Here is a 12,098-nt window from a genome sequence, read left to right on the forward strand (position 1 = left end):
CTAGATCTGTGGCATTTAAATCTGGCAATCCAAGTCTGTATAAGAAAACCAGATATGACTTGAGGGCTATTTCAAGAGCCAAGAAACAATTCTGAGACATTAGAGGTGACATCAGATGTATGTCAACTCTGGCAGCTATTAATTCCTACAAAGGAAAACCCAACATTGTGAATGGCAGTGACATCTTACTACCAGATGATTTCAATGCCTTTTAATTGAAAGGGGGAATAAGATCAAAGCAGTGAGGATCTTTGCAGCATCCAGTGTCCCTGTGATCTGTCTTGGAGGCTGGCGTCAGGCTGTCTTTCAGAGGGGTGAACCCTCACAAGACCTGATCGTGTGCCAGGTAAGGCTCTGAAAACCTGTGCCAATCAAAGACATTTTTGATCTCTCACTGCTACACTTGGAAGTTCCCACCTGCTTCAAAAGGGCAGTAATTACACCAGTGTCCAAGAAAAGCAGGGTGAGCTGCTCAGCGACTATCAGCCAGTACCACACACATCTATGGTAATGAAATGCTTTGAGTGGTTGGTTATGGCTGGAATCAACTCCTGCCTCAGGAAGGACCTGGATCCACTGAAATTTGCCTATACTAGGTCTAAATAGGTCTATACTAGAGATGAACTTAACGGTTCTCCATGCAGCCTTGGATCACCTGGACAATGCAAATAACTATGTCAGGATGCTGGTTATTGACTATAGCACAGCGTTTAATACCATTATTCTTACAGTCCTGAATGAAAAGCTACAGAACCTAGGCCTCTCTACCTCCCTCTTCAACTGGATCCTCAACTTTCTAATGGAAGACCACTATCTGTGGATTGGAAGTAACATTTCCAACTCACTGACAGTGAACACTGGCGGTACCACAGGGATGTGTGCTTTGCCCACTGCTTTACCCTCTCTACACCCATGACTGTGTGGCTAAGCACAGCTCAAATGCCATTTATAAATTGTTGATGGTATGCCGTTGTTGGCAGAATCTCAGATGGTGACGAAAGGACATACAGAGAGTGAGATATACCTGTTGGTTGAGTGGTGTTGCAGCAATGATCTTGCACTCAACATCAGCAAGATCAAAGCCGATTGTGGACTTCAGGAAGGGTAAGATGAGGGAATACAAACCAATCCTCAGAGGGATCAGAAATAGAGAAAGTGAGCAATTTCAAGTTCCTGGATGTCAGCATCTCTGAGGACCTAACCTGGACACAACATATTGAAGAAGGCTATAAAGAAAGCAAGACAGGGTTTGAGGAGATTTGGTTTCTCAACTAAAACACTCGAAAAACAGATGTACTGTGGAGAACATTCTGGCTGGGTGCTATGGAAGTGGGGGGCTACTGTACAAGATCAAAACAAGTTACAGAAGCTTGTAAGATTAATCAGCTCCATCATGGGTACCGCCTCCCTGGTATCCAAGACATCTTCAAGGAGTGGTACCTTAGGAAGGCGGCATCCATCATTAAGAATCTCCACCACCCAGGACATGCCCCCTTTACACTTACTGCTGGGAAGGAGGCTCAGGAACAGCTTCTTCCCCTCTGTCATCCAATTTCTAAATTGACATTGAACCCATGAACACTACACACTATTTTTTCATTTCTTTTATTTTGTACTACTTATTTTAACAACTATTTGAAACGCGCACGTGTGTGCGCACACACACACTCACACTGGCTCATTCATACACACTCTCACTCTCTCAGTGAGAGTGAGTGACTTAAAATTTTCCCTATATTTATTATGTATTTCATTGTACTGCTCTTGTAAAATTAGCAGATTTTACAACATATGGTGGTGATACTAAATTTGATTCTGATTAAAGAGACCCCCCCCCTTCCACTATTGAATCTAAGCAATGGGTGTTGTGCCATTGAATTTCTAAGCACAAAAACTGTAATAAGAATCCATTTTTTGTGGAAATTGAATTAACTGAAAGCATATTTTTGGAAAATAACAGGAAATGTGTTTTAGTGAGCTCTTCCTGGATAAACTGAAGTGGGCTTAAACAATAGTGGGAGTGACTCTACTTGTTTTTGTATTTATAGAATATAAAAGTAGAAAAGCTTTTGACAGAGTAGGTTGTCATGGTTATTATGCACAATGGCAGTCAGGTTTGAGAGTTGATATATTTAATTGATTTAAGATACTGTAGTATATAGTTTTTTATTGTGCCATTGCACAGTATTTATAACGTATGTTGCTATCTGTTTCATGTTAGTTCCTTTATGCACCTTGTGGTGCATTGGGTGGTGACCTTGCTGTTTCTTCAGCATTTGTCTGATTTTTACAAGACCGAGTTGCTAGCTTGACGCTCAACGGAGCATGGATGAAAAGCGTGTTAGGAGCTGGCTGGATTCAAACCTGGGACTACTCATCTAAAGTTCAGTCTGGTTGCCATTAAACCACTAGCCAATCTGTTGCATGAAGTGCTGTCATTTAAATCTGAAATTCTGTTTGTTCCTCAGTTCCTGTCATTTAATCGAAGGATATCAGTTGCTGATGGCTTCCCCATGTAAATTTGAGCTTATTTGAATTCCACTTCACAAATTATTGATAACCTTTATTAATTTAGGTATTTAACAAATCGCTTTCCTAATTTAATACAAATCAGATGATGAATTGATATCTTGTAAGTACTAAACAGACACTGTGGTCTTGCTTATTACAGGAACCTGGACCTGCTAAAGTTGCAGTTACCAGTAGCAGTATACCAAGTGATGAGAGAATTCCTAGTACCAAGTCAACACTCTGGCAAGAAGAGTTTAAAAACAAGGATCCACATGTTGCCAGTACCCTGCCAAGAAGTTCTTCACAGACCCAGTCTCTTGGATCAACAGCAATACCCAAGGAAGGTGAGAGAATACAACAGGGATTGGGCTGGGCTGGGTAAGGGCAGCAAGCTAATTTGGGATTTTAATTCTCCTATAATGCTGCTTCTGCCTGCTATTTCCTATAAATCAGCTTACTTTGTTGAAATCCACTTGTCTGGTGAAGCTGCTGGTTCCATGGTGCGGGGTGGGATCACAACACCTTCCCCCAGTTTAAGTAGCCAGTTACTACATATTTCCTGATGGTTTTCTGATGTAACATTCCACTTTTTTGACTCAACATGTTCAGAATTAAACCGAGTTTGTGTTTCGCTGTTAGGATCTATGAAATTAGAACATACTTTTTTCTCTGTCAATGTTCATTTTCATAGGAACTGCCTGACAACAGTAGAGAGTTCTTAATTGTGATTCAGGATGTTCCCAGAATTCAATTATTCAAAATGAAGTTGTTTACTGACATGTACCACTTACTTAAGTACACAGTTGAAGTAAAACAATCTATTTACTAATTAAAAATGAAATGTCAGAGACCTTCAGGTGCTGATTGTAAAAACGTTTAACTAGTTTTCTATGATGCAGAAGGCCATTCTGTCCATAGAGACCATGTTAGCTCCCAGCAAAGAAATCCAATTAGTCCCTTTCCCCCCCCTCCCATTTCATTGTAACTCCTGTACTGATAGAATAGGTGGCTACTGTAAACTCTCCCTGTTGGATGTGGGATGAAACGAACACCTTGAAGGAATGTGCAAACCCTACACTGACAATACACAAGGTTAGAATCAATTCCAGTCCTGGACCTGTGAGAATTGATTGTCAAACTTATTGCAATGATTTGTCAGTTTAATTTGCAATTATATTAAGAATAGAGTATAAGAGCACAGAATGGAAACAAATTTAATTCAGAAGTTGCATGAAGACAATCTGGATTATTTTCAGATAACAATTCCAAGGTCTTTTTAGAGCAGGGGTTCCCAACCTGTTTAATGTCATGGAGCCTTACCATTAACCAAGAGGTTCTGTGGGACCCAGGTTGGGAACCCCTGTTTTAGAGTCATAGAGCACTACAGCAGAGAAACATCTAGTCCATGCAAAACTGTTATTCTGTCTAGTCACATCAATCTGTACCTTGACTATAGCTTTCCCGTCCAAATAAATTTAAACTTCTCTAAAATGTGATCAAACCCACATTTGCAACTTTGGCATATTTTATCATGTGCTTCCAAATACCCTGAAACCACATCCGTAACAATTGATGCCAACATCTTCCCAACCACTGAGGTCAGACTAACTGGCCTATAATTTCCTTTCTTCTGCCTCAATTTGCAATTTTCCAGTCCCATGGAACAATGCCACAATCTAATGATTCTTTTGCCTCAACAATCTCTTCAACCACCTCTTTTCAAACCCTGGCATGTAGACAATCTGGTCCAGATCTTCTGGTGACTTATCTTCCTTCAGACCTTTCAGTTTCCCAAGCACCATCTTCCTTGTAATGGCAGCTTCATTCACTTGTACCCACTCTTAAACTTCCGGCATACAGCTAGTGTCTTCCACAGTGAAGACGATGCAAGATACCGACTCAATTTATCTGCCATTTCCATGTCTGTCATTGCTACCTCTTTAGCATCATTTTCCAGTCTATCAGACCATAAGACATGGAAGTAGAATTAGGCCATTCAGCCCATCGAATCTGCTCCGCCATTCCATCATGGCTGATCCTGGAATCCACTCAACCTCATATACCTGCCCTCTTGCCATATCCTTTGATGCCATAACTGATCAGGACACTATCAACTTCTGCTTTAAATAAACTCATGGACATGGCCTCGGCCTCCACCACAGTCTATGGCAGAGCATTCCACAGATTCACTGTTCTGGCTAAAAAAAATTCCACTCACTTACCTCTGTTCTAACAGGTCACCCCTCAATTTTGAAGGCACTGTCCAGTTCTGGATACATCCACCATAAGAAACATCCACATTATCTTCAGTAAGTTTCAATGAGATTCCCCACCCCCCAATATTCTTCTAAATTTCAGTGAGTGTAAGCCCAAAGCTGCCAACTGCTCCTCATATTAACCCCTTCATTCCCAGAACCATCCTCATGAATCACCTCTGGACTCTCTCCAATGACAACACATCCTTTGAGATATGGGGCCCAAAACTGTTGACAATATTCCAAGAGCAGCCTGACTAGTGTCTTATAAAGGCTCAGCTTTATCTCCTTGCTTTTATATTCTATTACCCTTGAAATAAATGCTAATGTTGCATTAAGCTTCTTTACCACAGACTCAACCTCAACACAGACCTTGCATGAGGACTCCCAAGTCCCTCTACACCACTGGTGTTTGAATGTTCTCCCCATTTAGATAATAGTTTTCACTTTGGTTCCTTTTACCATAATAAATGATCACACATTTCCCAACACTGTATTCCATCTGCCACATTTTTCCCGTTCTTCCAATTTGTTTAAGTCCTGTTGCAATCACATTGCTTCCTCAGCACTATCTACTCCTCCACCCATCTTCGTATCATCCGCAAACTTTGCCACAGGACCATCAATTCCATTATCTAAATCATTGACAAACAACGTGAAATGTAGCAGTCCCAATATTTTTCCAAACTTCATCCTCAACTTCATCCTTAGTAATAGACTCCAACACTTTACCAACCACTGAGGTTAGGCTACCTGGCCTGTAATTTCCTTTCCTTTGCCTTCCTCCCTTCTTAAAGAGTAGAGTGACATTTGCAATCTTCCAGTCCTCTGGGATCACACAAGAATCAAGTGATTCTTGAAAGATCATGACCAATGCATCTGTTATCTCTTCAGTAACCTCTGTCAGGACTCTAGGACGCAGTCCATCTGGTCCAGGTGACTTATCAACTTTAAGACCTTTGAGTTTGCCTAGCACTTTGTAATGGGAATGGCACTCACTTCTGTTCCATGACACTCATGGACCTCTGGCAGACCACTAGTGTCTTCCACAGTGAAAACTGATGCAAAGTACTTATCAAATTCATCTGCCATTTCTTTGCCCCCATTACTACCTCACCAGCATCATTTTCCAGTGGTCCAATATCACCCTCACCTCTATTTTATTCTTTATGTAACAGAAAAAAAACTTAGTATTATGCTTCATATTATTTGGTGGTTTGCCCTCATGTTTCATCTTTTCCCTTCTTATAGCTTTTTGGTTGCCTTTTGTTGGATTTAAAAGCTTCCCAATCATCCATCTTCCCACTCACTTTTGCTACCATTATATGCCCTTCCCTTGGCTTTCATGAAGTCTTTAACTTACCTTGTCAGACACAGTTGGCTACCCCTACCATTTGAGAACGACTTCTTCTGTGGACGTATCCCAGAAACTTCAGCCATCTCTGAAGTATGTATTCAATCATATTATGATCACCGCCTCCTCAAGTTTTATTTATGCTGAGCTCCATAATACGATCTCGGTTATTATATAACATCCAATCTAAGATAGCCTTTCCCTTGGTAGGCTCAAGCACAAGCTGGTCTAAAAAGCCATCTTATGGGCATTCAACAAATTTCATCTCTTGCGATCTGACAGCAACCTGGTTTTCCCAATCCTCTTGCATATTTAAGACCCCCCCCCCATTACAATTGTGACATTAAGGGTAATTCCCCTTAATACATGCCTCTTTCAGCTCCCTTTGCAATCCCAAGCCTACATCTTGGCTACTATTTAGAAGCCTATATATGATTCCCATAGTAGTTTTTTTTTACCCTTGTAGTGTCTTAACTCCACCTGCAAAGACTCAACATTCTCTGACCCTCTGTCACCTCTTTCTAAAGATGTAATTCTATCTCTTACCAACAGAGCCACACCACTGCCTGTGCCTTCCTGCTTGTCCTGTCGATACAAAGTATATCCTTTGATATTGAGCTCCCAACTATGGCCTTCTTTCAGCCACGACTCAGTGATGCCCACAACATCATACTGACCAATCTTTAATTGCGTCACGAGTTCATCCACCTTATTCCGAATGCTATATGCATTTAAATACAGCACCTTCATCCTGAACTTTTGAACTTTGCCTCTGTGGTACAATTGAACTCTTCGCACTATCTGCACTCGTATCAATTATTGGCTTGTCCTTCCTTACATTCATATTACTCCCATCATCTACTTGTAAACCTGCAGGCTTATCCTCAGCTCTGTCATACTGGTTCCCATCCCGTGTCATACAAGCTTAAACCACTCCCAACAGCTCTAGTAAACCTGCCCACAAGAATATTGGTCCCCTCTGATTTAGGTGCAACCTGTCCCTTTTGTACAGGTCACACCTCTCTCCTCTCTATTACTCTTTCGTACAGGTCACACCTCTCTCCTCTCTATTACTCTTCATGCATCTGAAGAAACTTTTTGTCTCCTTGTATATTTTTTTCAGCATACTGTCATATTCCATCTTTTCCCTCTATATGACTATTTTTAGTTGCCTTCTGTTGGAATTTAAAGGCTTCCCAATCCTCTAACTTCCCACTAATTTTTGCTCTATTATATGCCTTCTCTTTGGCTTTTATCTTGCCCTTGAATTCCCTTGACAGCCACGGTTGTGTCATCCTGCTGAGAGAATATTACTACTTCTTTGGGATATATCTATCTTGCACCTTCCAAATTGCTCGTTGAAATTCCAACCATTGCTGCTCTACTGTCTTCCCTGCTAGTTTCCCTTTCCAATCAACTTTGGCCAACTCTTCTCTCATGCCTCTGTAATTTCCTTTACTCCACTCAAATACTAATAATTCTGACTTTAGCTTCTCCCTCTCAAGCTGCAGGGTAATTTCCATCATAATATGATCAGTGGCCTAAGCTCTCTAATCAATTCCAACTCATTGCACACCACCCAATCCAGAATAGTTGAACCCCTAGTGAGCTGCTCTAAAAAGCCATCTTGTACACCTTCTACATGTTCCCCCTTGCCTTCCCTATCTGTATCACCGGTGCCATGACATCTGGTTGCTCATCCTCCCTCTTTAGAATGCCACGGACTCGATCCAAAACATACCATACAGGTGTCTCTTCTATGCCCATAGAATCTCGTCTTTGTTCCTCTGACTGGAATCTCCTGCAGTCCTTCTCTTGGTATGTTTTCTGAGGAGCTGCAGCTCACTTCAGCTGGTGCAGATGTGGTTATCTGCGAGGCTGGAGGACTCCTAGAATTATCACATTTTACACCAAGAATATAACACAGCTCCTGGAGTCATTCTCACTGCTCTAACTGTGCCCTAACAGACACAGTGCTCGATGAAGGTTCCCCAATCAAATAAGGTGTATGTTGTGTTGACATATTAGTTGAGAGATTGAGTTCAAGAGCCGTGAGTTAATGTTGTAGCTGTATAAAACTCAGACAAACCACACGGAGTATTGTGTTCAGTTCTGGTTGCCTCATTATAGGTAGGATATGGGAACTTCAGAGAGGGTACAGAGGAGATTTACCTGGGTGCTTCCTGGATTAAAGAGCATGTTTTATGAAGATCAGTTGAGCAAGGTCAGGCTTTTCTCTTCAGAGCATAGGAGAATGAGAGGAGACTTGATAGAAATGTACAAGATGATAAGTTGCATAGATCGAGTAGAGAGCCAGAGACTTTATCCCAGGGTCGAAATGGCTAATGGATGAATGAAGAATGGAAGGCTAAGTGGAAGGGAAGGGTCAAATTGTTCTTGGAGTAGGTTAAAGTGTTGGCAGACCATTGTGGGCTGAAGGGTCTGTAATGTGCTGTACTGTTCTATGTTCAAGTGACTTTGAGGTCTGCTAGACATTCTGACAGACCCTGCTCACTTTTTCAGTTCCACGCTTAGCACAGGAAGTGGCTTATGTGATCTCAAGCTCCGCCAAAAGTGTTTTTGAGTAATTCACCACCTGTATTTTAAGTAACTTAAACTAGCCAGATCACTTAGTAACAGTGATATCATTAAATTTTCAAGGTTTTCTTTTAACACAAACTCATAACTAACTTTAGGCTTGAATAAAATAAACTTTCTTCTCATCCTAGTGGCCTTTGTTAATTGCTTTACAAGAGTAACTCTTGATTGGAACTAAAATAGAGAGCAGCACTTCACCATATAATTTACCTTCACTGGTGAGAGTGAATCATTGTTGCGTTTAATTTACAGTGGCATGATGAGAATGGTTGCCTTGTTTTCAGGATAATTGTATCTTCATACACAAGTTGAGTTTGTCATGTGCACAGGTACAGGTTCAATGAATGTTATTCTGTTTATAAACAAGTTGTCTCCCTCCTAAACATAGCACAAGGTGTTGTTAATGGTGACGAACTGGATGGACAGGAGAAGAAACGTGTAGAGAGTGGCTACTTTTCTCTGGAGAAGCTGAAGCCTGACTCAAAGCATTTAACCTCTTCACCTAGCAGCAACACCACTGACAGGTATAGTCCCTCTGAAAGTGGCATGGTAGTCCCTTGCCACTCTAGCCTGTACAGAAATTCTTTCCTTCCTACAGGTAACCTCCTCTCCAATGGTTCTTGTATTAGCTCTTCCCAGAGCTCTTTGGACTCCGAGACCAGTGATGTTACAGTGAGCATAGGAAGCTCAAACAGCAGGCTTGGGGAACATCCAAGCCAGACCCCAGCTAAAAGGATGAAACAGAACTATGCTGCGTTTGCAGTTGTTCCCCGAGCCAGAAGGATCAGCAACAAAGAAGCCTTTCAGGTTGATGAGCAGCATTTGCAAACTTGCAGCCCTGGTAGAATGGAAGTGGACCGTTTATTTGGACGTGAAAGGAGGTAAAAAATTAAATTATTCATTGTTTCTATTAAAATTTGACTGATCTTTTTTCATGTATTCTTTAATGCACCATAGTTTCTGACACAGTCTAATCACTTGAGCCCCTGTTATTTTAATTTAAAACAAAAATTAAGCTTGAAAAGACTTTGTTGCTGAAATACTGTACATCTTATTTTCAGCACATACTAAGAATATGAGTGAGACTCTGCTGTACAAAAATGTTCAAACATAGTGCTGCTCCTGTCAGATTTTGCATGTAATTTAGACTGCAGCTTGTTGCAGTTTCTGTAACCTTATCGAGGCCTCCTCAGCAAGATAGTGGTTGGAATTTATCTGAGGCATCTAGTTCCCACTAAATTGGCATTTGAGATACCTTCTCCTATTTTTGTCACATCAACAACTACATCCCAGTTAAAATGCACCCATTTCACCAATGTTCTACAATAGACGTGATTCTTAACCCAAAAAGTCTTAACAATGGTCCTCCCCAGCTTCTGATTTTTGAACTTGTGTACAGCCTGTACATCCCAGCAAGCATTAAGAAGCTTACAATTTAATATCGTTAAGGCCTTGTAGAGAACTTGGAAAATTGCATATTGCATGGAAGAATAAATCTGTTTTCTGAACTTGACTCTTTAACAGACCTGCAGTAGATTAAAGGTCAAGAGTTAAATTTGCCTCTGAAAACCTGTTGAGCATCAAAGGGCCTCTTGAACTGTGTACAGTGGCCTCGATGATGGTACCTTAACTTTACTCTTTAAAAACAATTTGTGTTTACTATTAAATACATGCCTGAGAGATTGGGCAAGATGGGAAACCAGCAATGGCTGACAGGTTTTGCAGGACATGTGATGTAAGAATTAGTACAGAAGCCCTAAACTGCTGATATGCCAGATGACAAGGATTGCTTGCAATTTGTTTTCTGGTAGTGAAGAATTTCTATTTGCTTGGCAGGTTATGCCTGATTTCTTATCTTCTGGCTGAATAATGCAGTAACTTGATTAAGCCCGTGAACAACTTGAGTCTCAAAACTGTTTTAACTGCCATTAAGGAAGGATTTCTGCAAAGAGCAACATTTTGACCTTATCTGCTTTGAAGAAATCCCCTCAGGTTATTTGAACCAAATTTCCCTCACATACTGTTTGAAGTGACTGATCATTACCAAAGATCATTAAAAAAGCTCAAAGAATTTCTCTATAAAATCTGCTTTTGTGCGATTTCTCCTAAATGATGAAACTGCAAACATGAGGAAATCTGCAGATGCTGGAAATTCAAAAACAACACACACAAAATGCTGGTGGAACACAGCAGGCCAGGCAGCATCTATAGGGAGAAGCACTGTCGACGTTTTGGGCCGAGACCCTTCGTCAGGACTAACCGAAAGGAAAGGTAGTAAGAGATTTGAAAGTAGTGGGGGGGATGGGGAAATGCGAAATGATAGCAGAAAATCGGAGGGGGTGGGATGAAGCCAAGAGCTGGAAAGGTGATTGGTGAAAGTGATAGAGAGCTGGAGAAGGGAAAGGATCAATGGGACAGGAGGCCTTGGGAGAAGGAAGGGAGAGGGGGGGAAGCACCAGAGGGAGATGGAGAACAGGCAAACAACTAAATATGTCAGGGATGGGGTAAGAAGGGGAGGAGGGGCATTAGCGGAAGTTAGAGAAGTCAATGTTCATGCCATCAGGTTGGAGGCTACCCAGCTGGTATACAAGGTGTTTTTCCTCCAACCTGAGTTTGGATTCATTTTGACAGTAGAGGAGGCCATGGATAGACATATCAGAATGGGAATGGGACGTGGAATTAAAATGTGTGGCCACTGGGAGATCCTCCTCCCTCTGATGGACAGAGCATAGATGTTCAGCGAAACGGTCTCCAAGTCTGCGTTGGGTCTCACCAATATATAAAAGGCCACACCGGGAGCACCGGACGCAGCATACCACACCAACCGACTCACAGGTGAAGTGCCGCCTCACCTGGAAGGACTGTCTGGGGCCCTGAATGGTGGTGAGGGAGGAAGTGTAAGGGCAGGTGTAGCACTTATTCCGCTTATAAGGGTAAGTGCCAGGAGGGAGATTGGAGGGAAGGGATGGGGGGGGGGGGGGGGGACGAGTGGACAAGGGAGTCGCGTAGGAGCGATCCCTGCGAAAAGCAGAAGGTGGGGGGAAGGGAAAGATGTGCTTGGTAGTGGGATCCTGTTGGAGGTGGCGGAAGTTACGGAGAATTATATGTTGGACATGATGAAACTGCCCGAGTTTGTAACATTCTCCAGCTTTTTCCGATCTTTTGCATCATAACAGATGGTGAAAGAACCAATTAGAATGATCTTCATGGTACACCTGTAGAAATTTGCCTAGAGTCTTTGGTGACATATCAAATCTAATGAAATATAGTCTCATTTGTGCCTTCTTTGTAATTGCATCAAAATGTTGAACCCGGGATAGATATTCAAATATGTTGACACTCAGGAACATGAAACTGCTCACCATTTCCACTGTTGATCC

At 41.7% G+C, this 12,098-nt stretch overlaps 1 protein-coding gene across 6 annotated transcripts in view; it reads left to right on the forward strand.

The window, feature by feature from the left end:
- LOC132399469 (myosin phosphatase Rho-interacting protein-like) overlaps positions 1-12,098 on the forward strand; it is a 324,199-nt gene that overhangs the window by 170,869 nt on the left and 141,232 nt on the right. For 3 of the 6 annotated variants that reach the window (XM_059979858.1, XM_059979857.1, XM_059979861.1), the window contains 3 exons: positions 2,672-2,855; positions 9,107-9,242; positions 9,348-9,599. In XM_059979858.1, coding sequence (XP_059835841.1) covers positions 2,672-2,855; positions 9,107-9,242; positions 9,348-9,599 — 572 coding nt within the window. Of the gene's footprint in view, positions 1-2,671; positions 2,856-9,106; positions 9,600-12,098 lie in introns of all 6 variants that reach the window. The other 3 variants (XM_059979859.1, XM_059979860.1, XM_059979863.1) reach the window with 3 other exon arrangements.

The sequence above is a fragment of the Hypanus sabinus genome, chromosome 9, assembly GCF_030144855.1.
Source record: "Hypanus sabinus isolate sHypSab1 chromosome 9, sHypSab1.hap1, whole genome shotgun sequence".
In the NCBI taxonomy this organism is placed as follows: domain Eukaryota; kingdom Metazoa; phylum Chordata; class Chondrichthyes; order Myliobatiformes; family Dasyatidae; genus Hypanus; species Hypanus sabinus.